The sequence below is a fragment of the Leucoraja erinacea genome, chromosome 20 (assembly GCF_028641065.1).
Source record: "Leucoraja erinacea ecotype New England chromosome 20, Leri_hhj_1, whole genome shotgun sequence".
NCBI classification, from domain to species: domain Eukaryota; kingdom Metazoa; phylum Chordata; class Chondrichthyes; order Rajiformes; family Rajidae; genus Leucoraja; species Leucoraja erinaceus.
This window is the reverse complement of record NC_073396.1, coordinates 17499098-17526609: the sequence shown is the minus strand read 5'-3', so window position 1 is coordinate 17526609 and position 27512 is coordinate 17499098. Positions and strand designations below refer to the sequence as shown.

Sequence of the window (27512 nt, the reverse complement as noted above, 5' to 3'; positions counted from 1 at the left end):
AAACTACTTAGAGGGATTATAAATACATAAAAGGAGATTGAACATTAACCGAAGCCATGTTTAACAAAACAAACAGAGCAGTGAATAATCTTACCCATTATGGACACCATCTGCAAGATTCTTTGGTTCTCATTTTTTGACTGATATAAATAATTTCCTATTTTAAGACTGGAATATTTTACGTGATGCATTGCGTGTGGAACCTCTAATCATCCCAGTGCTGTTTACGAGAAGTTGCCATGCACAGACTGGCTTTTGTATTTCCACATTACAAAAGGGTTGGTGCAGCAGTGTGAGACTGTGTGAGGACAATTATAAAAAGTGAAGAGAAAGGGTGAACTTGTCTGCCACCTGTAGGAGTGGACGTTTTGTAGATACTCTATGTCAGACTTTTGAATTTAATAATATTATGGAAGCTCTTTCATATGTACAGGGTGTCCATAGGTCAGATGCTCATAATTCAGGCATGGCCCGTAATGGGATTGCTGTGAGTGCTGGCATAAACGTGATGGGCCAAATTACTTATTTTTATATTGTTAGAAAATATAAAAGTAATATGAAGGAAAGATGAAATGAAAAGCATTTGTATTGACCATGAATGGCATTTGAATGTCTGATGCTGTGCGAAAGTATAATTTAGAGATAAATCATGATCGAGGCATCATATTTTGCTAATTTGAGTTTATTTTAACCAGCATTTTGTTTCCTTTTACTTGTCTCTTGCAGTAACACGGAGAAATATGTGGAGGATGACCTCAATGAACATTTTGCGGTTCTTGCTTTTCCTGATTCTAATAATTGTGTGCTTGAAGATATATTCCATGTCAAAGTAAGTTTTTTTTTAAATTTGAAATTGGCCCCAGAATACGGGTTGCTGCTGGCAAGGCCAACAGGGATTGCTTGCCCTTGAAGTGCTCGTAAAATGCCCTCAGTGATGAAGGAAGTGTTGATGTCATTCAATTTTCCATGAGACTCTCCCTATGCACCTGCTGTCCTTGTCCTTCCAGATACTGGAGATGAAGGTGCATATGTCAACTGTGGAATGTACCCGTTGGTTAGGCTGGCCTTGGGGCCTGACTGCAGATGAGTACAGGACATAAGATTGTACTTTTTTTTTGCTGATTCTTACCCATCCAATCAGATTAGATTACATTACGTTTATTATTGTCACGTGTACTGAGGTACAGCGAAAAGCTCTGTTTTATGTGTTATCCAATCAAATCAGATGATAATATGCAATCGTCAAACTCAGGCACAATAGGTAGAGCAAAGCGGACGATACAGAGTGCAGAATAGAGAGTGCAGAAGGGCGGCCGCAATGGTAGAGCTGCTGCCTTACAGCGCTTGCAACACCGGAGACCCGGGTTCGATCCTGACTACGGGTGATGTCTGTAGAGAGTTTGTACGTTCTCCCCTTGACCACATGGGTTTTCTCTGAGATCTTCGGTTTCCTCCCACACTCCAAAGACGTACAGGTATGTAGTTTAATTGGCTTGGTGTATGTGTAAATTGTCCGTAGTGTGTGTGTAGGATAGTATTGATGTGCAGGGATCGTTGATCGGTGCGGACTCAGTGGGCCGAAGGGCCTGTTTCCACGCTGTATCTCTAAACTGGACTAAAATAATCGAGTTCTCAGCATTTTAGTGTAGCAGTTCCATAAACAGTCTGATGTCTGCAATGGGGTAGAGATGAATCGGTCTGTAATCTAGATTATTGAAGAACCGTTCAGAAGCCTGATTAACAAAGGGGAAGAGTTGCTCTGTGGCTAGTCCAGACACTCCCACTTTCTCTCACACCGACCAGCAAAGAAATTACAGATCTTTGGCTTTTCTGAGTGAGGATGTTATCGAGCCTCTTCCTTAAGGCCACAGGTTACTGGGCACCTTTTGAACATTTTGGAAGAACATTATCAACCTTCTTCATGGTACAGAAGATGCTCTTTACCTATAGGTATTGTTCTCCAACCTCATCAATTACAGCAGCAGCAGCAAATTCCCCCTGACTCTCACTTTCTGTGGGGATGAAGAAACCTTTGATAATCCTCTGGACTACTTCCCACCAGTGTATCAGGGAGTCAAAGAGGGCTTAGCTGGTCTCCAAGGTACACAAAAATGCTGAAGAAACTCAGCGGGTGCAGCAGCATCTATGGAGCGAAGGAAATAAGCAACGTTTCGGGCCGAAACCCTTCTTCAGACTGATAGGGGGTGGCGGGGAGAAGGAAGGGAAAAGGAGGAGGAGGAGCCCGAGGGCTGAGGGATGGGAGGAGACAGCCCGAGGGCTGAAGAAGGGGAGAAGACAGCAAGGGCTAACAAATCTCCAACCTGAGTTGTCCCTTGTATGTTCCTGGATGATTTCTGCGATCAGCAGTTTTGCATCTAGCCTCCGTGTCCCTGAGCCAGTTTCCTGTCATGACAATTAGCCACAGTAGTGGCCAGCTAAGAATACTAGCATGATTTTGGTGGATCTGACCTTGACGGGGGGCATTAAGAGGGGGTCTTGGAACCAGACCGAGCCATCTAGTTTGCTAGGCATATCGTCATGGCGCTTTGTCTGCAGAGAGGTCGATGGGCTCAGCATCTTTTGCTGTTTGTATCTGAAATCTGGAGGTGACGTCCAGTTTGTTGTTGGCACCGCTGGATTGCCCTGCTACATCGACAATGCAGATGGAGTCGCTGCCCAGAACAAGCGGCTGGGACATCGCCAATAGCAGTGGGATCTGGAGGGCTGCCACACGCTTGCTTCACAGGGCTGCTGCTCACATGTTGCTTTGCCAGAGCAAAGCACTCATTTACCACCTCCGTGGCTTTGATATGGTGAAGTTGCTTCCCCACAGCAGAATACCAAGGCTAGAGGTGCTTTAATCTTTGCCCCACTAACCATCTCAACAGCTTGTGGGACCACATGCATCACCACTGTCCGCAGGTGCTCAGCTACAGTAAGCTGCACTCCTGCAAAAGCAGCTGGTCAGCCTTGACCTTGCCATGGGTCCCAAGGTCATAACACATTTTGCTCTCTTTACATTCACTGATACAATCTTTACTCCCATTGTTTTGTAAATATATGGTCTAAATGTATTTTAATAAATACTCTCATCTCCACTTTATAATGCTTTGGGAGAGAAGCCAATATAATCACAGAATGGTTACACCCCAGTCATTCCTTTGTCTCCCCATTCCTATCAGACAGAAGGTACAAAACCTTGGTAAACAAGTACCAAACGATTCAGGAACAGCCTCTTACCTGCTCTTATTAGACACCTAATGGACTCTCATAAACTAAGGGTGCAAACTGATGACTCATCATTCGCCTTGAAATATATATTTTTTTCTGCACCTTCACTCTTACTGTAACACTATAACGTTGTAAATAGTTTCTGCCTCTGGTATTTTTCACTCCGCATTCCTGTTGTGTATGGGTTAATTGTAATCGTGCATGGTATAATTTGACTAGATAGTTTGCAATCAAAGGTTTTCATTGTGTCTACAAGTAATAAAAAATAAATCAATGCTAATAAAGATCGCAACCGTCAGTTGCTCTGTCCCAGCAGACCCATGCGCTGACTTAAGGCTGAGGTGCATGTTCTGATCCAGCCCAGTGACCAGTCTCTTGTGCTGAAGCTGGTGGCATTTGTAAAATGACTTACTGCACACACAAGTCTTTTTACTGTAACTGTTTATTAACACTAGAGTTAACACTAGGCTGTAGCTGTCCGTGGTCATCACTGGAGCTAGAGAGCGAGCTAGAGGTGGGGACACTACAATTATACTGGAGACAATGGGGAGTGGTTAGTAATGGGGAGGTCACTATGGTTAAAGGAACTGATCTACATCCTTCCTCTTAGAAACAAAAGCATGGCAGGTACTATACAGAGTGACCACGGCTCATACGCTACGAACACCAATCGCACCGGCAACAGTATAAAACTATGCGAGCTCCCCGTAGCGGACAGGCGGCTTGACCAGCCGGCCAGAGCGGGTGCGTAAGCCGCCCCCCTCCTTATCGTCGGGAACAGAAGGGACAGCAGCCGGGGGAGCGGCAGGAGAGGCGGGCGGAGGAGAAAGCGGGGCACCGGGCGGAGAAACAGGCTTGGCAGGCGAAGCAGGTTTGACGGGCGAAGCCGGCTTGACAGGCGAGGCAGGGGAACGGGCGGACGGTTGTGAGGGTAGGGTGCGCGTGAAAAAGCTACTTATCTTAACTTTAAACCAGGTTCGCTTCTTAATAAACAGACACCACACAAACGGTTTGGTAGACCAGTTCAAAACTTTACTTAACATCGGCCGATGGAAGGGAGGGAGAACGCCAGTCAAGTGACTAACACAGACACTTGACTGTGCTCAGTCACCTCCCCTGAACAACAGAATTACATTGCTTTAAATAGGTTTTTTTGTCCCCTTATCACATTCCACAGACATTAGTCATGGTCAGAAGTACTGGAAAAGGTTTCCACAGAATGCATCACATCAAACCTTTTTTTTTACATGGTACAAGATATACTAAAAACATTGTCCATTTGTTTTATCTCCAAATAGACCACCCTTGCTCTGGTCGCTGCTTCCTCTGTCATTTGGTCCCTCATAAACATAGGTTATTTGTTTACAAAGATGTGACTGTTTATTTCTCTCTTCCTTTATCGCCTCCTCCCCATAAACATTGGTTTATGGCATCTCCCTGTGAAGATATCTCTCTAGCTCCTTCACTTGGGAGACAATGTTATCTCACACACCCCTGCAACCTGAGGCAAGCCTAATTTGAGACTAAATATAAGCTGTAAGCTAGCCCAGAAACCAATTTAATATCTTCTTATATTCTTTACTAAAATTCAGCTTCATCATTCCATCCTTTTATCAAAATTTTGATAACAACTACAGTCCTTCCTGAGTACATACGAAAGACCATAAGCATCTCATCAGACAATTTAATAGTACACTAGTAACACAATCAATTCATAGTGGACAATCGTTCCACAAGTCCCTCCAAACATTTTAAATGGCCACCAACCTCCCCCGGACGTGACATTATAATATACTACCATAGGACAGGAAAAGGATCATAAAAAGTGCTCAGCCTTTATTCGGCTTCGCTTGGAATTCCCCATGTGCTGGTGTAACTGGTTCATGCTTCTCTTGTGTGACACTGCATTTGCAACATAACAATGCCCTGTCACAAATATACTGTTTCCTTAAAATACACCAGTGCCTTGGTTGTGGCAAAAACAGGTAGATTTAACTGGCCTTTGCAGACCTCTTACTGTCTGTAGTCAGGGTATCTTTGCTGTGCTTGTCATGTTTGACTTCAATCTTGTTTAAAAGGAGGTGTGTACCATCCTTTAAATGTGTTTTAGTCCGCAAGTTTGCCATTCTGAAGAAAGTTCAGTCCATGTGGGCTGGGCCACCCCAGAATAAAGGAGCATCAATAGCCCATCGTCCTTGTTTCCACAAACTGTTCACAGTCAATCAAATGTATCCAGCGATGATGATCTTTCATCTTTACAGCAGTTCATGTTGTTAGCAACACTTGGTTGTTTCTTTTCAATACAGTTTCAATTTCTTCTTGTCCCAGCACCCCCATCGTATAGCTTTTATGGCTCCCAGCAAAGCTCCTCCAACCTGGGAATGTAGATCTGGCAAGACATGGGTTAATTGCCGACCATACATAATTAGTTAATTGCACAGGGCCTGTTAGTGGCTTCCCCCCACTCTCCAGGGGTAATAAAAAGTTGTAAATCTTGTTCACCAGCTTAGTTTCACCAGCACTTTTGTCCCCCTTTGATCCTCCATTTTCCTTCTTAACACTTCCCTGTGAATTTAGTCTTTAATCCGATTATATCCGAAGAGGCTCTCCCCACCTAAATATTCAATTCTCCAAATATGTTCTCTTCCCCAATCTACTTTATCTTCTCACCTTTTATCCCTCATTGTGAGTTCCCTCAAACCTCCTTTTTTAAGTCACAAAACAATTTTTTCATTTACCTTCATTTCTCTCACACAGCCCATGCTTCAACATCTTTGTTTGCTTGAAAACAGTAATCTTGCTTCATTTGCATTTTAAAAGACAACCTCTGTTATCATATCAAAACAATCTTTTCCAAAAGAACTCATTCAGAATCAGTAATCAATAATACATTTACTTTTCTCTGTAATTTTGACATTTCCAATCTCATTTAACACTTTAATCGGGATGAGTCTTTTTTAAACTTGGTTCAAAAGATCTATAATCATCCAACACATTAGCACACCATAAACTTTGTAAATTTGCATTTTAAAGGACAACTTCTTAAAAAGTGACACACAACTTTGCTCATTGCTTCGAATTTCCCACATTCCACATACAAAAACATTGTTTTACAAGCAGTACATATACAAAAACATTGTTTTACCAGCAGTATATAATATTTCATTTTCAAAGACGTCTCTTTGTAATTTATTTTCCCTTTTTCTTTTTTTTTTAATTTCTTAGTTCTCATTTGATTGTTCTAAAACACACAATTTTAGGCCTACTGCTATTCCTAGCAATACTATAAGCCTCTTCCTTTATTTTCTCCTGGCATTCAAAAACAAATCACATTTCTTGGGTTTTGATGCTTTAGAGGAATTATATAAATCATTTATTTGAATGATAGCCATTGCATATCCATCATCAAGCTTTCTAATGTGGCTTGTCAGCCATCCCACTGCTCATAACTTCATAAATCCTTTTATTTCGATTTGAGAGTCCAATTTTGTATTAACCCACATCAAACTCAATGTAAAATTCCACCATCCTATGTGGAATTTTCCCTAAAAAGTGTCTTTAAAACAAGACTATTAATCAATCCCCTTAGTGTACAATACTCAATTCAACAATAAGCTTTTCCTTAGCTGGATCCTCAACATCATAGTTCTGAAAACCCTTGTGTATATATTCTACAAATTTGTCCTTCACCTATAACTGATCATTCATTTTGTCGATCCTATATATGTAGATGATAGTACTTCATGCTTTTTCTATTTATCCATATCTGCATCTATTTTTTAATTATGTTGTACTTAATGAATACACTACATTTCCACATTGCAGAGGGGATGAATTCCCAACAAAATGTCCACAAAGAGATTTAATGTACTGCCAAACCCTTGACAAAATTTGTTGATTCTTTTGCCTTTATTTAATTTTTCCTTACACAATTTCTATTAGAGAAAAGTAGGCCCAAATCCTCTATCGATTTCCTCCACAGATGCTGCCTGTCCCGTTGAGTTACTCCAGCACTTTGTGTTTTACTATTGCATTTACATTTTATTTGTGCTGTTAATTTATCTACCTTATTGCAATGCCGTACGCAATTAAGTACATTGCCTTATTTTTCCTCATTTTTATATACTCCAACCTAATTTACTACTTGTTTTTGTTTCCACTGCCTATTTATTTTGCTTTCCAGTTTTCTAATCTTTATTTTCCAACTTTCCTTCTTAAATTTCCTTTTGTTCCCATCCCCCTGCCAAGCTAGTTTAAATTCTCCCAACAGCACTGGCAACCCTCTGTGGGGATAATGTTCCTGTGCTGCTGGGGTACAACCTTTCCGATCTGTAGAAAGGTCCCTGGAAATAGCCACAATGCCAGAAATCCAAAGCCCTTCATCCTAGCCACAATGCCAGAAATCCAAAGCCCTTCATCCTACTCCATCCCTCATCAGTACTTATATATAAACCCTAAATATACTTTCAGGCTGGGAATCCACATTGATTCAATTGCCTAGTTTGGGACATAACAAGGATTCTATCAGCTGAGACTGGAAATAACCTGGCAATTAGTCCCCAATTTTTTATAACAGAGTTGCTTGTCAGAAAAAGGATTTACCTCCGGGGTAATTTTGTTTTGCAATCCCCATTGACTCTTCCCACCATCCCAGATACCTGTGGGTGGTGTACACAGTGAATTGCTGTCAGATATTAAAATGTGCAAATTTTCCTTATTATTGGTGGTTGGTAGAGCTTCACTCCACCTACTAAATAAATCTAAAATTACTACGCAATATTTATAACACTGGGCCCTTGGCATTTCAATAAAACCAATCTGTATGCATTCAAACGATCGTGATGGCATTGGCGTCACGTTTGCCTGGATTATTTCATTGGCAAATTTTACATTCAGAGGCCTGCTTCAGTGCCTCTTCAAATTTTCGGGTGCCACCACATTTCCTTTGTTATCCTATCATTCCCTCCTTACCAGCATGGGTAAGACGGGTAAAAATGTATCGTTATACACCAACTTGTCCAAGCGGGGTGTGCTGAATCAATGGCACAGCCCACTTGTTTCCATAGTTATTATTATATACAAGAGGCGTCCCTCTGTAATATACATACCTCCCTCATATCTGGCAGGACCGTTCTATTTGCTAGCATCTGTTTAGCTGCTGTCACTATGCATTAGGATGTACAGGCTGCACTGTTTGGATACACTATCAGCAACCCATTGCCTTTTGCTATAGGGTCCCCAGCACCAGTGTGTGCAGTACATTTAATAATGACCAGCTGTTCTGGTAGCATCAATGCCTTAAACAAATTACACACAGAAAGGCATTCCCGTGCTCCCAATCCTGGAGAGCTTTGTAAGGTCAGAACTTCAAGTTATAGGGATGTTACTGACAGAACTGTCCCAGGTAAAGATGCCATTGCTACTGGTAGACATCTCTCAAGATTATCTAACTCCTCCTCATTTTCATTACCAAATAGGGTCGTCGTGCCAGACATGAAGTCTCCTCCAGAGGATTTACCAGTACTGGGTTTATTCTTTCTAACCATCACTTATTTCTCACCTCCTGTCTGTCTTTTAATTCTATTCTCTTGTTCCTCTGCCCACTGGCATTCTAGTTGCAATAATTTCCATCCTTTCCTAGTGCTATCCTAGTTTCTTAACTCTATCTAGCAATGTTACCAAACTGTGAGATTTAAAAAAAATCAAATCTGCAATTTATCCCATCAGATAAAGCATAACAATAAGTTTAATTTGACACCTAATTCACTTTCATATCTCAAGTAATAACAAAAAAATTATGGCCATTTTCATACTCGGAAATTAGCATCTTGTTCCCTATTGATTTTCTATGGACATAACAAAAAAACTGTGATCATGGACCGTCAAAAGCCCATAACCTTCTTAAAAATTAAGAGAACTGAATGAAATTTTCAGTTATCATAGATTGAACCATTCTGACACAAATATAAAATAATCTTACTTGGATGACCTGAAATAAAAGCATTAATTAGTTAGTTACCCAATTGTAGCTAAGTTCAAACTTCAATTACTAGATCTAAACATCTATCCATTTCTTAATAAATGATTAACATTTTTAAATTGCCTAAGTGTCCAAATAATATTCACAAATAATTCACAATAAAACATGATTTTTAAATCTCATTTACATCAATTTATAGGCCAAATGGAAGGAATTTAGTGTTCAATTGCTGTAAATTAAAGTCTATTTTAAATTGGCTTTCTAGTGGGTTCCTGTCTTCCTTTCCCATATCAACACCTCTGCTTATTTAATTGTCTCAACATACCATGTTCCCCCTACTGGCCAAGCATCATCCCCTAACCGTTTGGTCAACTTGTAACTTAACATTCTAAATTTCTTATTATACTTAGGATTCAAATAACACATATATAGGACTGGTTTCCAGAGCATTCCCCATAGATAGATAGAAAGAGAGAGAGAGAAAACAGACTTCTTAATTCCGAATCGATCCAAATATATCAACCAGGCCGACTCACTAAATGAGACCCCAGTTTCTCAACTTGGCTGACTTTTTAATTCCGAATTGTTCCAAATATATCAACCAGGCCGACTCGCTACTCGAGACCCCAGTTTCTCAATTTGGCTGACCTTTTTTAACTCTTTAATATACGACCCAAGTGTCTCAACGAAGCCGACTTGCTAACCAAGACCCCCGTTTCTCAACCTGGCAGACGTCTTAACTCTTAAAATAAGCCCCAGGTGTCTCAACGAAGCAGACCCGCGAACCGGGACCCCCGTTTCTCAACCTAGCAGACTTCGTAACTCTTAAAATAAGCCCCAGGTGTCTCAACGAAGCAGACCCTCTAACCGAGACCCCAGTTTCTTTTCAACTTGGCAGACTTCCTAATACTGTAATATACAACGTCACTTATTTCTCAACCCGACAACTCTTCGGATGTCTCAATAAGCCAGACACACACCTCAACCCCCGTATCTCAACCCGACAAATCACGGATATCTCAACAAGGCTGATGAGCCCTTAGTAGAGAGAGAAAAAGAGAAAACAAAGAGAGATAGACAGAGAGAGGAAACACTCACGTCCTTCTTAACAATATACATAAGACCTTTCTTAAAAATACATACACAATTCCGTCTTAAAAATACATACACAATTCCGTCTTAAAAATACATACACAATCCCTTCTTTAAAAAAAAAAACCCCACATAAACCCCAACTGGTCTTACCTTTGTCTGTTGCTAAGAACCTCGGCAGGGAACCAATTCAATTTCTGATGAAGGATCACAGATGTGACCGGGAGTTTCTAGGGAGTCGGTCTTACAAGGGGACCGATAGAGCTCAGTTATCTCCCTTCCAATCCCGGCAACCTCCGCAACCTCTTGCACAGTCAGCCGTTGATGTGGTCCCAGCGAGGCCTGCATAACTACGCCAATGAAAAAGCTACTTATCTTAACTTTAAACCAGGTTCGCTTCTTAATAAACAGACACCACACAAACGGTTTGGTAGACCAGTTCAAAACTTTACTTAACATCGGCCGATGGAAGGGAGGGAGAACGCCAGTCAAGTGACTAACACAGACACTTGACTGTGCTCAGTCACCTCCCCTGAACAACAGAATTACATTGCTTTAAATAGGTTTTTTGTCCCCTTATCACATTCCACAGACATTAGTCATGGTCAGAAGTACTGGAAAAGGTTTCCACAGAATGCATCACATCAAACCTTTTTTTTTTACATGGTACAAGATATACTAAAAACATTGTCCATTTGTTTTATCTCCAAATAGACCACCCTTGCTCTGGTCGCTGCTTCCTCTGTCATTTGGTCCCTCATAAACATAGGTTATTTGTTTACAAAGATGTGACTGTTTATTTCTCTCTTCCTTTATCGCCTCCTCCCCATAAACATTGGTTTATGGCATCTCCCTGTGAAGATATCTCTCTAGCTCCTTCACTTGGGAGACAATGTTATCTCACACACCCCTGCAACCTGAGGCAAGCCTAATTTGAGACTAAATATAAGCTGTAAGCTAGCCCAGAAACCAATTTAATATCTTCTTATATTCTTTACTAAAATTCAGCTTCATCACGCGGCATGCGAGGAGTTGTCGGGGCGTGAGGGGCAACGGGAGTCCGAGAAGAAATGGGGGGGGTGGGAAGGATCCGCGGGAGGCGGAGCGGGCTTATTCACAAGCAGCAGGTGTTGGCGGGAGCGACGGTAGACAGCCCCCTCGTAGTCGACGAAGTAGGAGCGCGGAGAACCGGCGTCGCCGACTACGACGGCGAGGCGGTAGTGGCCAGAGGGGGACTGCATTCGGACAACCTGCCCCGGGAACAGACGTGGAAGGGGCCGGGCGGACTTGTCGAAGGAGCGCTTCTGGATCACTTGTTTCTTGACAATGCGCTCAGTGACAGTGGCAGGATTCTGTACAGAGGGCTTGAGGGACTGCTGGGAGACCGGCAGGGGAGGTCTGGTGGTGCGTGACATAAGGCGCTGGGCAGGGGAACCGAGCGCGGGGTCGCGGGAAATGTTGCGGAGGTTGAGCAGGGCAAGGTGGAAATCAGCACGGAACAGGCGGCAGTGTTCCAGCAGCTCCTTGGCGCTACGTACGGCCCGTTCAGCAAGCCCGTTGCTCTGAGGAAACTCGGGGCTGCTGGTAATGTGGTGAAAGTTCCAACGGGCAGCAAAGGTTTTAAACTCGTCGCTGGAGAATTGGCTGCCGTTGTCGGACCGGAGGGTCACCGGGGAGCCGAAGGTGGAGAAGTGGCGGCGAAGCTTCCCGATGACAGCGGCAGAGGTGATGGAGGTCAGCTGGTCGACCTCGAACCAGCTGGAATAGGAGTCCACCAGGACCAGGAAGTGCTTTCCGCGCCACTCAAAGAGGTCGGTGGCAACGGCCATCCATGGGAGCTCTGGAGCCGGCGGCTGCAGGAGAGGCTGGCGCTGCTGATGGGGGTGCAGGGTGTTGCAGGCAGCGCAGGCGGAGACCCTGTCACGTATGTCCTGAGCCATACCTGGCCAGTAGAATTGGCTCTGGGCCTGGGATAAAGTAGCTTCCACCCCAGGGTGGCCGCTGTGAGCAGTCTGGAAGTAATGATCCCGCAGTGCGGCAGGCACCACGACTTTGTGACCCTTTACCACCACGCCGGCGTGAAGCACCAGTTCATCGCGAACGAGGAAATAAGGTACAGCGCCAGCAGGTAGTTCGGAGCGACGGTCAGGCCAACCACGGCGGATAACGTCCGCAAGCTGTTGCAGGGCAGGATCATCAGCAGTGTGTTGCACCAGAGACTGCATCTGCTGTGAAGGAACGATGTTGACGTTTAGTACCAGAAGGTCCGAGGATTCGTACGGGTGGCGGACAACGGAAGGCAGCGGAGCACGAGACAGGGTGTCAGCTACAAACATGTCTTTGCCCTTACGGTAGACGATCTGGAACGTGAAACGCTGGAGCTGCAGCATCATGCGCTGCAACCGGGAAGAAGCAACATGGATAGGTTTATTCAGGATTGTCACCAACGGCTGGTGGTCAGTCTCGATGGTGAAAGAGTTGCCGAGGATGTAGTCTTTAAACTTGGAGCAAGCGAAGACCACGGCAAGCAGTTCTTTTTCAATCTGGGCATAGCGCTGCTCGGCAGGGGTCATGGTGCGAGAAGCGTAGGAGACGGGCAGCTGAAGGCCGTCATAGAGCTGCAGACAAGCGGCACCGAGACCGAACTTGGAGGCATCGCAAGTGAGGATAATGGGTCGGTGCAGATCAAAAAATTTCAAAGTCGGGGTAGCGGCAAGCTTCAACTTCAGAGCCACGAAAGCCGACTGGTGATGCGGGAGCCAGACCCACGCGGAGTCCTTTTTGATTAGTTCCCGCAGGGGGGCACTCAGTTCACTGATGTCGGTTATGAACTTACCCAGGTAATTGACCATGCCCAGGAAGCGCTGCAGGCCAGGGACGTCCTGGTTAATGGTCTCCGCAACGATAGACTGCGTGAGCACTATGGTTAAAGGAACATGCACTGATCTACAGCATTGAAGGGAGATCGGCTTAGTTCTTGATCCCTTCATCCTCCGCTTTTCTTCTAGGACGCTGCTCCCTGCGTACCAGCCTGAGTTACTTTGGCCCTGCCCCACTCCCACAATCCCAGAGGTGGATTGGGGGACAGCACTCTCGGAGCTTCACAGATGATGGTGAGACCATCACTCCTCAAATCCTTGGTTTGAGGAGACCAAACTAATCTACAGCACGTAACTTTGGCCTGGTGGACATTCTGCCTGCACTTCTTCCAGCAGATGGCAGTGCAGCTGGCTGCCACATGCTCTGGTGTGCTGCAGTCTGGGCACTCTCTGGTTCCCCATAATTCATGCAGCACGATCTGGTGACACCATGGTGTAGAAAAGGGCTTGTCCTCATCTTAGGAAATTAAATCAGGCAGGTGGAGAAAATATCAGTGGGGGAACACTTTGAAAACAGTGATCATAATTCTGTAACTTTCGAGGTAGTTATGGAAAAGGATAAGTTTGGTCTACAAGATAAGGTTCTAAATTGAGGGAAAGCTGGTTTGATAGTGCAGGAGAGGATCTGACAAACAGATTGGGAGCAGACGCTTGTGGGTAAAATGATATCTGACAAGTGGGAGTGACGCCTGTTTGGTTGCGAGTAGTCGCCCAAAGAGTCGTACCTTTTACTGGTCGCCGCTGGATTTTCACCATTTTGACATTTTTATGGCGATCTGCTGTGACTTTGACGGGTGCCAGCAAGTCTGAGTAAAAATTGCGTATGTGGGACAGGCCCTTAAGGCATTTAACAATTTCCCGCTTGCTGGTCAGGTCCAGAAGGTTAAGGCACATGGTAACAAAGGCAAGCTGGCTAATTGGATACAAAATTGGCTTGGGACGGGGCAGAGGGTAGTGGTGCAACTATGCTTTTCTGATTGGAAGTCCATGACCACAGAGATCGGTGCTGGGACCCTTGTTTGTAATATAAATGTCTTGAATGGAAATATACATATATATAGATATAGATAAATGGATATATATCAGTGGTTCCCAACCTTTTTTTGGCCATGCCCCACCTAATCACCTCTAAAATCCTGATGCCCCCCCATGTGGTATGATATATAATTTTGATAGCATTGATAGATTTTAGTACCTCATTAAGTACAGGAGAAATATTTTTCGACACTAAGTTCTCTCTATAAATAACACAGTGCACAAGAAGCATTTCCGGATTCTCATCTTTCATCAATTTTAAGCAGCCATTTTTCTTGCCCATCATAACAGGAGCACCATCAGCTGCACAAGATGTTGTTTTCCATTGGTATATTATTGACATCTAAGTAGTGTTTTAGTTTATTATATATATCAGTGGCGGTAGTGGTGGTCTCTAACGATTTGCAGAATAACATTTCTTCAATTGCCCCCCTTAAAAATCAAATTGCCCCCCTGTGGGGCGTACGCCCCACGTTGGGAACCACTGATCTATATCTATATCTATATATATATCTAGATCTATAAAAGTCTGATCTTGTGTGTGTGTGTGTGTCGTAGATGTATTAATAAGATACCCTCTCATCCTTCTAAATTCCAGTGTATACAAGCCCAGTCGCTCCATTCTATCAACATATGATAGTCCCGCCATCCCAGGAATGAACTTCGTGAACCTACTCTGCACTCCCTCAATAGCAAGAATGTTCTTCCTCAGATTTGGAGACCAAAACTGCACACAATACACCAGCAGTGGTCTCACTAGGGCCCTGTACAACTGCAGAAGTCTTTGCTCCTATACTCAACTCCTCTTGTTATGAAGGCCAGCATGCCATTAGCTTTCTTCAATACCTGATGTACCTGCATGGTTACTTTCAGTGACTGATGAACAAGGACCCCCAGATCTCGTTGCACTTCCCCTTTTCCCAACTTGCCACTATTCAGATAATAATCTGCCTTCCTGTTTTTGCCACCAAAGTGGATAACCTCACATTTATCCACATTAAACTGCATCTGCCATGCATTTGCCCACTCACTCAACCTGTCAAGTCACCCTGCATCCACATAGCATCCACCTCACAGTTCACACTGCCACCCAGCTTGTGTCATCTGCAAATTTGCTAATGTTACTTGTAATCCCTTCATCTAAATCATGAAAGCATATTGCAAATAGCTGTGGTCCCAGCTCCGAGCCTTGTGGTACCCCACTAGTCTCTGACTGCCATTCTGAAATGTACCTGTTAATCCCTACTCTTTGTTTCCTGTCTGCCAACCCATTTTCTATCCATGTCAATACCCTATCCCCAATACTATGTGCTCTAATTTTTCCCACTAATCTCCTATGTGGGACCTTATCAAAGGCTTTCTGAAAGTCCAGGTACACTACATCCACTGGCTCTCCCTTGTCCATTTTCCTAGTTACATCTTCAAAAAATTCCAGAAGATTAGTCAAGCACGATTTCCCCATCGTAAATCCATGCCGATCCTGTTACTGCTATCCAAATGCGACGCGATTTCATCTTTTATAATTGACTCCAGCACCTTCACCACCACCGATGTCAGGCTAATTGAGCAACATATGTACACACATTCATTCCTTAAACATAAGAACTAGTTTCCACTCTCACTGTCCACTTATAGTAATTGTTCTTTCTTTTCAGTCTTTTACGCTTTTGATGGCATTCATTGCAACATTGTGGAACCATGGTTACCATTTCTTTGTGCATTTTCCAACTTAGGGACAAAATTGACTGGTGGGCGTTTGCAAGATCAGAACCTGTTCGTTACCCTAGTCGTGTAATTTCTTTCCTGTATATGCCAAATTGTAGTTTAATGGTTAAAATACTGCTGCTACTCTCAAAGCTAGCTTCTTAGTTTGGAAGGCTTGTAAACTTTTGTGTGCTATGGTTAAAGGATTCAGTTGATTGAAGAAATATGCTTCTTTCTCTTAGGCCAAAACAAACTTACACTCCTGTGAATAGTAACTTCTGGAGTAAGCATGGAAAATCAATAGCAAAGAAGCATGAACTGATGAGCCTGACCAAGGAAACCTTACAGCAAGGAAAGGAGGATATCAAGTCAGTGCTGAAGGCGCCATCAGACCATCTGAAAAATGATATTTCTTCTGGGATGAGAGTCGTGCACTTGGATCTCAAAGGAGCTCCACCCAAACTTGCTTATCTGAAACAGGTAGGAGGTGAAAGCCTGAGAATTAAATTGTGAGCCCCTTTTTACTTCCAGGGTTATAGGAATGGAAGTTGATTTTAATGAGTAACTGGAGAGCCTTGTACAATGGCAATGTTTAACAAACATTTTCAGCACCCCTGTCTGCAACTGCATGGTGGCACAGCGGTAGAGTTGCTGCCTTGCAGCACCAGAGACCCGGGTTCGATCCTGACTACGAGTGCTATTTGTATGGAGTGTGTACATTCGCACCGTGACCGGCATGCGTTTTCTCTGAGAACTCTGGTTTCCTCCCACATTCCAAAGACATACAGGTTTGGAGGCTAATTGGCTTGGTAACATTGTAGTGTGTATAGGATAATGTTAGTGTGTAGGGATCGGTGCAGACTTGGTGGGCCGAAGGTCCTGTTTCAGCACTGTTTCTCTAAACTAAACTAAACTAAACTGGATCCTCGACTTCCTGACCCACAGACCACAATCAGTGAGGATAGGTGACAAATCAACTTCTACGATAATCCTCAATGCTGGTGTTCTGCAAAGATCTGTTCTTTACTCATACATGACTGTGCAGCCAAGTAAAATCCAACTCGGTTTATAACTTCGTGGACGACACCACCGTAGTGGGCCGGATATCAAATAATGATGAGATGGAGTACAGGAAGAAGATTGGGAATCTCGTAATCTGGTGCCTAGACAACAACCTTTCTCTCAATGTCATCAAGACAAAGGTGATCAACTGCAGGAGGTGAAGTGGTAAACATACCCAGGTTTACATTGACGGCACCAACATAAAGATGGTCGAAAACCTCAAGTTCATAGGCGTAAATATCATCAGCAACTAGTCCTAGACTAGCCATCTCAAAGCAATGGCCAAAAAATCCCATCAACATTTCTTCCTTCCTTAGGCTGGGCCTGGCCCAGTGGGATGTGTTGAGCAGCCCGAATATACAAACGAAGGAAAAAAGGGAGGGCGTAATGGCAACACAATGACAAGTCGGAGAATTCGTTGTTGAATCCTGCTTGCTGCAATTTGTCCAGATGGAAAATTAGGCATTCTCTTCAATCTGATATTGGATGCCTCAGGCAGAGAGATCAGAGGAGTAGTAGAGTTTAGTTAGATAGTTAACGGCCTGTCCCACTGTACGAGGTAATTCAAGAGTTCTCCCGAGTTCTCCCCTGATTCAAGCTCATGTAATGTGCGTAGCGGGCACGTAGGAGCATGTGGATGTCACGTAGCGGCTCGTACGAGTGACGGTAGTTACTCAGGAAATCGAGTAAACTCGTGACGTTTTTTCAACACTGAAAAATGTACACGAGTAAAAAAATACTCATGATGAAAAAAATTGTTACTTTTTACTCGTACGAGCTCCTACGTACCCGCTACGTACATGACATGAACTCGAATTAGGGGAAAACTCTTGAATTACCTCGTACAGTGGGACAGGCCCTTAAGGGAACAGCCCCTTTGGCCCAAGGAGTCCATGCTGACCCTTACACTATTCTATGCCCTGCACACTAGGGGCAATTTACATAAGCCAATTAACTAATAATTTTGAACATTTGGGATGTAGGAGGAAACTGGAGCAAACTCACGGGGTCACAGGGAGAAAATGCAAACTCCAGACAAACAGCAGCTGAGGTCAGGATTGAACCAGTATCATGTTGGAGCTGGTGGAAATTGCGAGGGATAATACAGATAATATGAGAAATTCTGGTGCACGAGTCTACAATGAAGGAAAAGCCTTAAATGATCATATGAAACACAGTGTGATGAAAGGGTGTGAACAGGATGTACATTTGTTTGCAATTGTAGGGCCCATACAATTTTGTTCATCTATTCATAGTCCAACAAAGTCATGTAACTAGTAGGCAATGATGTGCTGGGAGACCGCTTTTCGGGGCTTCTGCAACGGCGACTTCTCCTGCCCGAGTCGTGGGGTCGAGGAGTACCTGGAGCGGGGCCTTACATCATTGCCTGGCGAGGCTTCAACGGCTGCGGGAATTTGCTAGTGCCCGCCGGAGGCTCCAACAAGACCCGGAGCGCAGCCTTGCATCACCCGGCGCGGTGTTAATGGCCGCGGGACAATTGCTATCGCCCGCCGGGGGCTTTGACTCTGACATCGGGAGGGGAATGGGGAGTGCAGGGGAGAGATAAGTTTTTTTGCCTTCCATCACAGCGAGGAGGAAATGCGCTGTGATGGATGTCTGTGTAAATTGTGTTGTGTCTTGGGTCTTTTTTTCTTGGGTGTATGGCTGTAGAAATGACATTTCATTTGAGCCTCTATGAGTTTCAAGTGACAAATAAATTGTATTGTGTATTGTGCATTGTGTGTATTGTGTAACACATAACTCAAGACTGAAGAAGAAAGGGAAGAGAAGCTTTCTGTTTGGGTGGAGCTACAAAGTATGACTCATAACATGAGTGAAAGTGATCTACTAAAGCATCATCAAAAGGGAGTGTAACGTGGAATATTTGCATTCTGTGGCAGAGAAGGTGGCCTTTTTTTGCATCATCTGGGACAGTTTTGAAGAGCAATCCAATTACTTCGGTCTCCTCTTTCCTTGTAGATCTGAATTTTTTTTCTTTAAGTATTTAGATACAAGATACATTTATTTGTCACATGTACCAATTGGTTCAGTGAAATGTGTGGTCGCCATACAGCCATACGAATAATAAAGAGCACAGAACACGATAGTCTTTAACACAGACATCCCCACACAACGGGATCAAAGTTTCCCACTGTGAGGTAAGGCTCCAAAATTCAGTCATTCTCCTCTGTTGTCTTCCCATGGTTGGGGAGCTCCCGAACCCCCCGCTGTCGCCGCTACGGGCGGCCCGATGTTCAGGCCCGCTCGCCGGGGTGATGGAAGTCCAATGTCGGGACTGGAGGACATCCTCAGTGGCTTGGACATCCGAATCGGCCACTTCCTACCGGAGTCCGTGGCTCCCGAAGTCCATGGGCCGAGCTGGGCAGAGATTCAATGCAGGCGGCCCTCGGCAAAGGGCCCCAGGACTCCGCGATGATAAAGTCAGCGCCGCCCGTGCTGGAAGCTCTGCAAACAACAGCTCCGATGTTGAAGCAGCAGGCCCAACACTCCGGAGCTTCAACGGCGACACAGGGTATCCAGCGCTGCGCCGCCGCTGCTGAAGCTCTGGTCCGGTCCTCGGATGGAAAGGCCGCTCCAATCCAAGTGGTAGGCTGCGAGGACGCGACTCGGAGAATAGTCGCGGCCTCGTCAGGAAGTGACTGGGAACCGGTTTCCCCCTTACCCTACCCCCCTCCCCCACAAAGAAAAGCTAAAGAAATCTCCAAAACAAACTTTAAAAACTGACTAAAAATGAAAAAAAGACAGAAAAACAGACAGACTGTAGGCAGAGGCTGCCTTCAATGCGGCTTCCCTAGTGGCCCTTTATAGGTCCTTCCCAGCATTACAAGTGCCCAACTTATATATAGCCTGTACATAGTAAAATGTATTTGGGAGATCGCTGGATGGATTTGCCAGCAGCTGCGAAGCATCTTCTGCTGTGTGGGAACTCGATTGATGATCATACTTTTGACTCACAAACTGGTCGGGTTATGAACAGTTCACAGGAACGGAAGGAACCCTGCCAAAACCTGAGGAGAACATGTATCCAATTCCGTTTGAAGAGCTGCTACAAAATCGGTTTCCAACAACCATGGAGTAGTTTATTCCAACTCTAAACCAGCTGTAAATCTGTGCAGATGTGATAATATCCATCATCTTCTGTTTAATTTCAGATTTTCAGCATCCATAGTTTTTCAATTTTAAGTTTCTGTACAGATGTAGCCGGGATATAAATATTTTACATTCATTACAGATCTTTCCACTTCTGTCCAGTATCGGGGCCAATGGTATATTAATGGAATACGAGGATACATTTCCTTACTCTGACGATCTTGAAATCCTCAAGTCTACCTATGCATACAGGTAAGACTGGGCAAGAGCTTCCTGTTGTTGCTTCCTGTTGGAGAAAGGCTGTCAAAGTGTACAGTGGGATATAGATCAGCTGCAAAAACAGGCAAAGAAATGGCAGATGGAGTTTAATCCGACTAGGTGGGAAGCGTTGCACTTTAAGAGGTCAAATGTAAGGAGAAAGTGACAGTTAATGGCAAGACCCATTGATTTACAGAGATTTACAACATTAGTCCAGAGGAGGTTTACAAGAATGATTCCAGGAATGAGTGGGTCAACACAAGTCAAGATAATTTATTGTCATGACTTCCAGTTAGGACAATGAAATTCTTGCTCGCTGCAGCACAACAGAGTATTGTAAGCATAAATACAGAACAGTTCAGGTCAATTCAATATACACATAAATAAGCAGATAAAGTGCAATAGGCTGTTACAGTTCAGAGTCTGTTTGTTGGCGAGTTATTATGTAAAAGAATATGTGTGTTATGATTGTGTTTATAATTTGTTTGGTTGTTTTGTTGTTTGTCTTTTGCACAAAAGTCCGCGAGCATTGCCACTTTCATTTCACTGCACATCTCGTATGTGTATGTGACAAATAAACTTGACTTGACTTGACTTGACTTTAATAGCCTGATGGCTGTGGGGAAGAAGCTGCTCCTGAACCTGGATGTACCAGTTTTCAGGCTCCTGTACCTTCTACCTGATGGTAGTGGAGAGATGAGTGCGTGGCCAGGATGGTGTGGGTCCTTGATGATGTTGGCAGCCTTTTAGAGGCAGCGACTGCGATTAGCATATGATGTGTTGGCTCGGATTCCAGATCATCAATTTTGAGCCTGAATTTCTCAAGCAACCAACACTTGCTGCAGACGTGGTCACCAGGAATCACAATGTGTTCCACCAGCTCCTACATCATGCTGCTGCATATCACGCGATTCGGCATTCATAATTTAATCCCAACAGCTCCTCCTTAAACTCCCCACTGCTGCTGCTTTGCCTCTAAAATTGAAACTGACTAGCCTGCTAGCTCAACAGTCCTTTCCTCAGCTTTTCTTGCAGAAACTTCTCAAGCCAAAGCCTCAGTTTTCCACTAGGCTTCACCATGGCACCTTGCCCTCAACACAACTGCTCCCAATAGGCCAATCCGCTGTTCCTTTCTTCCCTTTTAATGGTCAATCTGTATTCTTCTTTAACTTTCCTGCATTCTTCTTTGTTACTGCTAACTAGCCAGTTTACTTGCTCCAACCAATATACGGGCTTGCTTTACAAGTCTCCTGCTCCTGTAAATTTACTTACTCCAACTAATTGTTTTGTTAGGCAATAACAAACTAACCAAGTGTGAGTCATAGGCTAGAGTGCAATGTACATTTTCAGGTGGTATTTGAATGAATTGGTGCCTGGGAGACAGTCTTAGTCATTCATTATTCTTTAGCCACTATTCCTCAGGAGTGACTGTGAATTGCTTATCTTTGTTAATTTGTCTTCGCAATTTTGTTTTTCCTATATAGTTCTGCTGACATTGACGAGATTCAGCAGTTGGCTGAGAGCAATAACCTGAAGATTATACCCTTAATTCAAACCTTTGGCCATATGGAGGTAAGGTCACTACTTCTATGCAAACTTCCTTCAGCCCATGCCTTAGTCCAGAAAGAGTAAGATGTGAAGTATATGTAAGTTGAGAGAATCAAATTGAAAAAAAGTATTGGATGAGACCATCATCAGATTCCTGGCCTGGTTTTGGTTCCCATCCAAACCATAAATCTCCCTTTTTGCTTTTAATTTGCCTTTTTTTTTTTTTTAATTTTGGGTCTTCTGCTCAGTTGCACAATAGTAATACCTGTATAACCAATGGCTACACTGAAAGAGTGTATGAAATATACTCTTTCATATTCATAAATGGCTTTCCATTGGTTTATCTCTCTGTGTCATGTGTGAAGAGGCTAATCAGATGCTGGCCTGCTGATGGAGCCAAGTGACCAGCTGATTAATTATTATCTATTCTTCATTCGTGACAATGAGGCATGTGCCAGATTAGATGTTCCCATATAGGCTTAGTAAGATGCAGGACCACATAACTGCAGTCGTTTCCGGTTCCTCCATTTGATGGACCTTAAATATTGGTTTGTATATTGAAGTTAGGTATTTAGTGCAGCATTTCTGTGATCTATCGCAGAGAGCGTGGATGCCTGAGTTCATGTCTGTCAACAAAGATTTTTGGATTGGAATCAGGAGCAGGAACTTTAGCTGATTTTTGTTCTTTCCCTGTCAGCTTCAATCAACACAAATTATACTAAGGAGGTTCTGCTCTATGCAAATAAATAAATGATGGGTCTTTGTCCCAAACATAATGGAGGGCACAGTAGATCAGTCATGGCACGGAAGGGTTGTGAGTCCTTTTGGCCTACTCCTGTGTTCTTCTGATTCTATCTGGTGATAAGGTAAGCTAACAACATGAAAGAGGATACCAAATGTTTTTCTGATATATAAAGAGTAAAGATGGGGCACGATTACACATTGGACTGGAAAAGTACTAATGGGGAACAAAGAAATGGTGGATAAACTGAAAATGTTTTCAGCATTCTTTGCAGTGGGAGATACCAGCAACATGCCAGAGATTCGAGGGAGTCAGGGGGCAGAAACAAGTGCAGTTGCTATTACTTTGGAGAAGGTGCTTGGGACGCTGAAAGGACTGAAGATGGATTAGTCACCTGGACCATATAGACTACACCCTAGGGTTCTGGAAAAAAAGGTAGCTGTAAAGATTAGGCATTAGTAGTGATCTTTCAAGAATTAGGAATGGTTGATTGGGGATGATCAGCCATGATCACATTGAATGGTAGTGCTGGCTCGAAGGGCCAAATGGCCTACTCCTGCACCTATTGTCTATTGACTAGAAAATTGCAAATGTAACCACTGTTTGAGAAGGGAGTGAGGTAAAAGAAAATAAATTACAGGCCGATTAGCTTGGCTTCAATGGTTGGTAACGTTTTAGAGTCCATTATTAAAGATGAGGTTTCGGGGTACTTGTAAGCACATGATAAAATAAGCCAAAGTCAGCATAGTTTTATTAAGGGGAGATCTTGCTTGACAAATCTATTGGAATTCTTTGAGGAAGTAACAAGCAGGATAAACAAAGGAGAGTGAGGCGCAGCAGACCATAATCAAGTAAAGGTGATGTTCCCCTGGAATATCTTTGTGACCTACTACTTTATTTGATGGTATACTTCATTTCTACATGTCAGCAGTGAGTATGGTTAACCTTTGCCCTCCCTAAAGCACAATCTTGCATCATCTGAGCAGACTTAAACAAGGCCCAGTGACATTGTTTTTGGTATCCTTGCCTCTTCCCCTTCATTGATGACTCATAAGTTGTTTTAAGATTGATTCACTCAAATTTTGTTTCCCCGTTAGTTTGTTCTCAAGCACAACAAATATCGGCACCTCCGAGAGGTGAGGAAATACCCCAATAGCCTCAATCCTCATTTACCAGAATCTCTGAATTTAGTGAAGAAGATGCTCTCTCAGGTACTTGCCAAGCACAAGAAATCTACCTGGCTCCACATAGGGGCTGATGAGGTATGCACAATGTAGTAATGTTTATTCAAATATGATAATGTTACTGTGCTGTTAATACATCTTAGTAATATTTCCTGGTGTGAGTTGGATGTTTATTAATATACAATATTATTACCAAATCCTGCAGTAATTCATAGTACTGGTCATAAGGACAGAGCTTGTCAAAGCAGTGGAGTCAAGGTGGTGGTTAAAGGTTGTGTGAGAGCTGTTCTAAGGAAAGGTTGGATGGGACTTCAGCCTGTGGAGAGCAATAAGCAGGAGGTTGGGGTGTGTAGTCCACTGGATGAGCTGGAGTTTCACACAATGGAAAACACAATACCCCACACTTGTTTTTTCAGTTATTCATCAGTACCTGTTGGGTGTTTCCCATCATTCAGTTTACATGGGTATTGCCAGACATATATTGGAGGATACTTTTATTGATAATTGTCTTGTGAAATATTTATCTGATAACGTGTATAACTAGAGAAGTAATAATTGTGAAAGGAAACTAGGTAACGTGTTATGTTCAGAGCGTGAAATGGAATGGATTCACAGATGGGATGTCCACAGTCATTGCCCCAGTCTCATTCATTTCCATATGACTGATTCTCATAAATCAGAAATGTAGTTTGTTTTTTTGTTTCATCTTATCTCGGTCATAAATATCACACAGTTATAATCACATTCGTAAAGTGATTCAACTTTACGTCAAGAAGTTCACTGATCAATGAGAGATTTTGGCGCTGGTGAGAGAGGGTGATGTTGGTCTCCTGGCGTTTTTGATCTGTGTAGTTTCAAGGTGCTTCAACTAGGTTGCCACGACTTGTGGGCCTGAGCCAAAGGGAGGTTGGGTAGGCTAGGACTTTATTCCTTGGAGCACAGGAGAATGAGAGGTGATCTTATAGAGAGGTGTATAAGATCATGAGGGTAATGGATAGAGTAGATACACAGAATCTTTTATTCAGAGGAGTGGAATCAAGAACCTGAGGACAAAGGTTTAAGGTGAGAGGGGAAAGATTTAGTAGGAATCTGAGGGGCAACTTTTTCACCCAGAGGGTGGTGGGTATGTGGAATGAACTGCCAAAGGAGGTAGTTGAGGCAGCCAAAATTGCTGGAGAAACTCAGCGGGTGAGGCAGCATCTATGGAGCGAAGGAAATAGGCAACATTTCGGGCCAAAACCCTTCTTCAGACTGATGTGAGGATGGGGGGGGGGGGGGGGGGCAGAAAGAAGAAAGGAAGAGGAGGAGCCAGGGGGCTAGAGGGAGAGCTGAGAAGCGGAGGAGACGGTAAGGACTACCTGAAATTAGAGAAGTCAATGTTCATACTGCTGGGTTACAAACTGCCCAAGCAAAATATGAGGTGCTACTCCTCCAATTTATGGTGGTCCTCACTCTGACCATGGAGGAGGCCCAGGACAGAAAGGTCGGATTCGGAATGGGAGGGGGAGTTGAAGTGCTGAGCCGCTGGGAGATCGGGTTGGTTATTGCGAACCGAGCGGAGGTGTTCGGCGAAGCGATCGCCAAGCCTATGCTTGGTCTCACTGATGTAGATCAGCTGACATCTAGAGCAGTGGATGCAATAGATGAGGTTGGAGGGGAGGTACAGGTGAACCTCTGTTGCACCTGGAAGTTGCACCTGCTTGAGTCCTTGAATGGAGTCAAGGGGAGAGGTAAAGCGACAAGTGTAACATTTCTCGCGGCTGCAAGGGAAAGTGCCCGGAGAGGGGGTGGTACGGTTGGGAAGGGACGAATGGACCAAGGATTTACGGAGGGAGCGGTCTCTGCGGAAAGCGGACAGGGGAGGAGATGGGAAGATGTGGCGAGTGGTGGAGTCACGCTGGAGGTGGCGATAATGACGGAGGAGTATTTGTTGTATGTGACGGCTGGTAGGGTGGAAGGTGAGGACTAGGGGGACTCTGCCCTTGTTATGAGTGGGGGGATGGGGAGAGAGAGCAGTGTTGCGGGGTATCAAAGAAACCCTGGTGAGAGCCTCATCTATGGTAGAAGAGGAGAACTCCCGTTCCCTGAAGAATGAGGACATCTCCGATGCCCTGGTGTGGAATACCTCATCCTGGGAGCAGATGTGGCGTAGATGGAGGAATTGGGAGTAGGGGATGGGGGATGGGGTTGTTACAGGAAGAAGGGTGGGAAGAAGTATAGTCCAGATAGCCATGGGAGTCAGTGGGTTTATAGTGGATGTCGGTCAGAAGTCTATCACCTGCGATGGAGATAGTGAGGTCCAGAAATGGTAGGGAAATGTCGGACAAGGTCCAGGCATATTTGAGTGCCAGATGGAAGTTAATGGTGAAATGGATGAAGTGGATGAAATCGATGCCCTTGTATTTGGATGAAATGGGAGGAGTCAAACGAAAAGTTATTAAGGGTAAGGACCAGCTCCGCTAAGCGGATGAGAGTATCAGTAGACAGGGATTGGTTAGTTCTCCGGTCGAGGAAGAAACGGAGGGCTTTGAGACCCTCCTGGTGGGGGATGGAGGTGTAGAGTGACTGGACGTCCATGGTGAAGATGAGGGGATGGGGGCCTAGAGAACGGAATTCCTGGAGACGACGGAGAGCGTGTGAGGTATTTTGAACATAGGTAGGGAGGGATTTAACCAGGAGGAATAGGATGGAGTCAAGGTATGTGGAAATAAGTTCGGTAGGGCACGAACAGGCAGAAACAATAGGTCTGCCAGGACAGTCAGGTTTGTGGATTTTGGGGAGGAGGTAAAATCGGGCCGTGCGGGGCGGGGGAACGATTAGGTGAGTCAGATACTACTGTATATCAACATTAAAAGTAATTTGGGCAGGTTCATGGATAGGAAAGGTTTAGAAGGATATGGGCCAAACCCGGGCAGATGGGACTAGTGTGGATGGGGTAGCCTGGTCGGCATGACAGGTTGTGCCAAAGGGCCTCTTTCCATGCTGAATGACTGAATGTATGTACTTTATAGAAAGAGTGATTCGACTTCCTTTTGCTAACTCTCTGCAGGTTTTTTACCTTGGGGAAAGCACTGAATCCAAACAATGGATAAACAAGGGACGAGGTGATATTGGACAAATATTCCTAAAGCACGTCAAGGAAATTGTGCATTTTGTGATCAACATGCACCCTGGCCTTAAACTTCTGATGTGGGACGATATGTTGCGGAAGATTAGAAACGAAAAAATCCATGGTGAGACTTTTAGAGCCGTGGACTCTATGGAAACAGTGGCTTTATTTTTTATCAGATACAATCCATCATTTATAAACCATTTCATTGATTAACTGGAAATGGTCAAGGTGGTCAATAGCCTTGCGTCCTTCACAGCCAATGTTGTAGGTGTGTGGCTGAAGCAGTCCTCTGGAACGATAGTTACACAGAAAAGCTGGAGAAACTCAGCGGGTGCAGCAGCATCTATGGAGCGAAGGAAATAGGCAACGTTTCGGGCCGAAACCCTTCTTTAACACTCTGGAACGATATGTTCCCTTCATGAAACCCGTGCATAGTCTGTACGTACCTCACCTTTTTTTGAAGGCGAGTTGGCAATCCATCAGAGGTAACTCAGTGTATTGCAGACCGTAACAATTGAATTTGGTTTTCTTTATTTCCTTCTGACTCTGCCATAAACTAAGTAACAAGACAAAT

At 44.0% G+C, this 27512-nt stretch overlaps 1 protein-coding gene and 1 long non-coding RNA gene across 6 annotated transcripts in view; one reads left to right on the top strand and one right to left on the bottom strand.

Moving 5' to 3' along the window:
• LOC129706849 (hexosaminidase D-like) overlaps positions 1-27512 on the top strand; it is a 46951-nt gene that overhangs the window by 6045 nt on the left and 13394 nt on the right. For all 5 annotated transcript variants that reach the window (XM_055651411.1, XM_055651412.1, XM_055651415.1 and 2 more), the window contains 6 exons: positions 727-829; positions 16164-16401; positions 20237-20346; positions 21837-21924; positions 23740-23904; positions 26876-27059. In XM_055651411.1, the coding sequence (XP_055507386.1) occupies positions 727-829; positions 16164-16401; positions 20237-20346; positions 21837-21924; positions 23740-23904; positions 26876-27059 (888 nt within the window). The remainder of the gene's footprint in view (positions 1-726; positions 830-16163; positions 16402-20236; positions 20347-21836; positions 21925-23739; positions 23905-26875; positions 27060-27512) is intronic.
• Positions 4242-11327, bottom strand: LOC129706856 (uncharacterized). Its single transcript, XR_008725108.1, has 2 exons — positions 10457-11327; positions 4242-5620 (listed from the first exon to the last, which is right to left on the bottom strand). It is a non-coding gene; the product is annotated as an uncharacterized LOC129706856 (long non-coding RNA).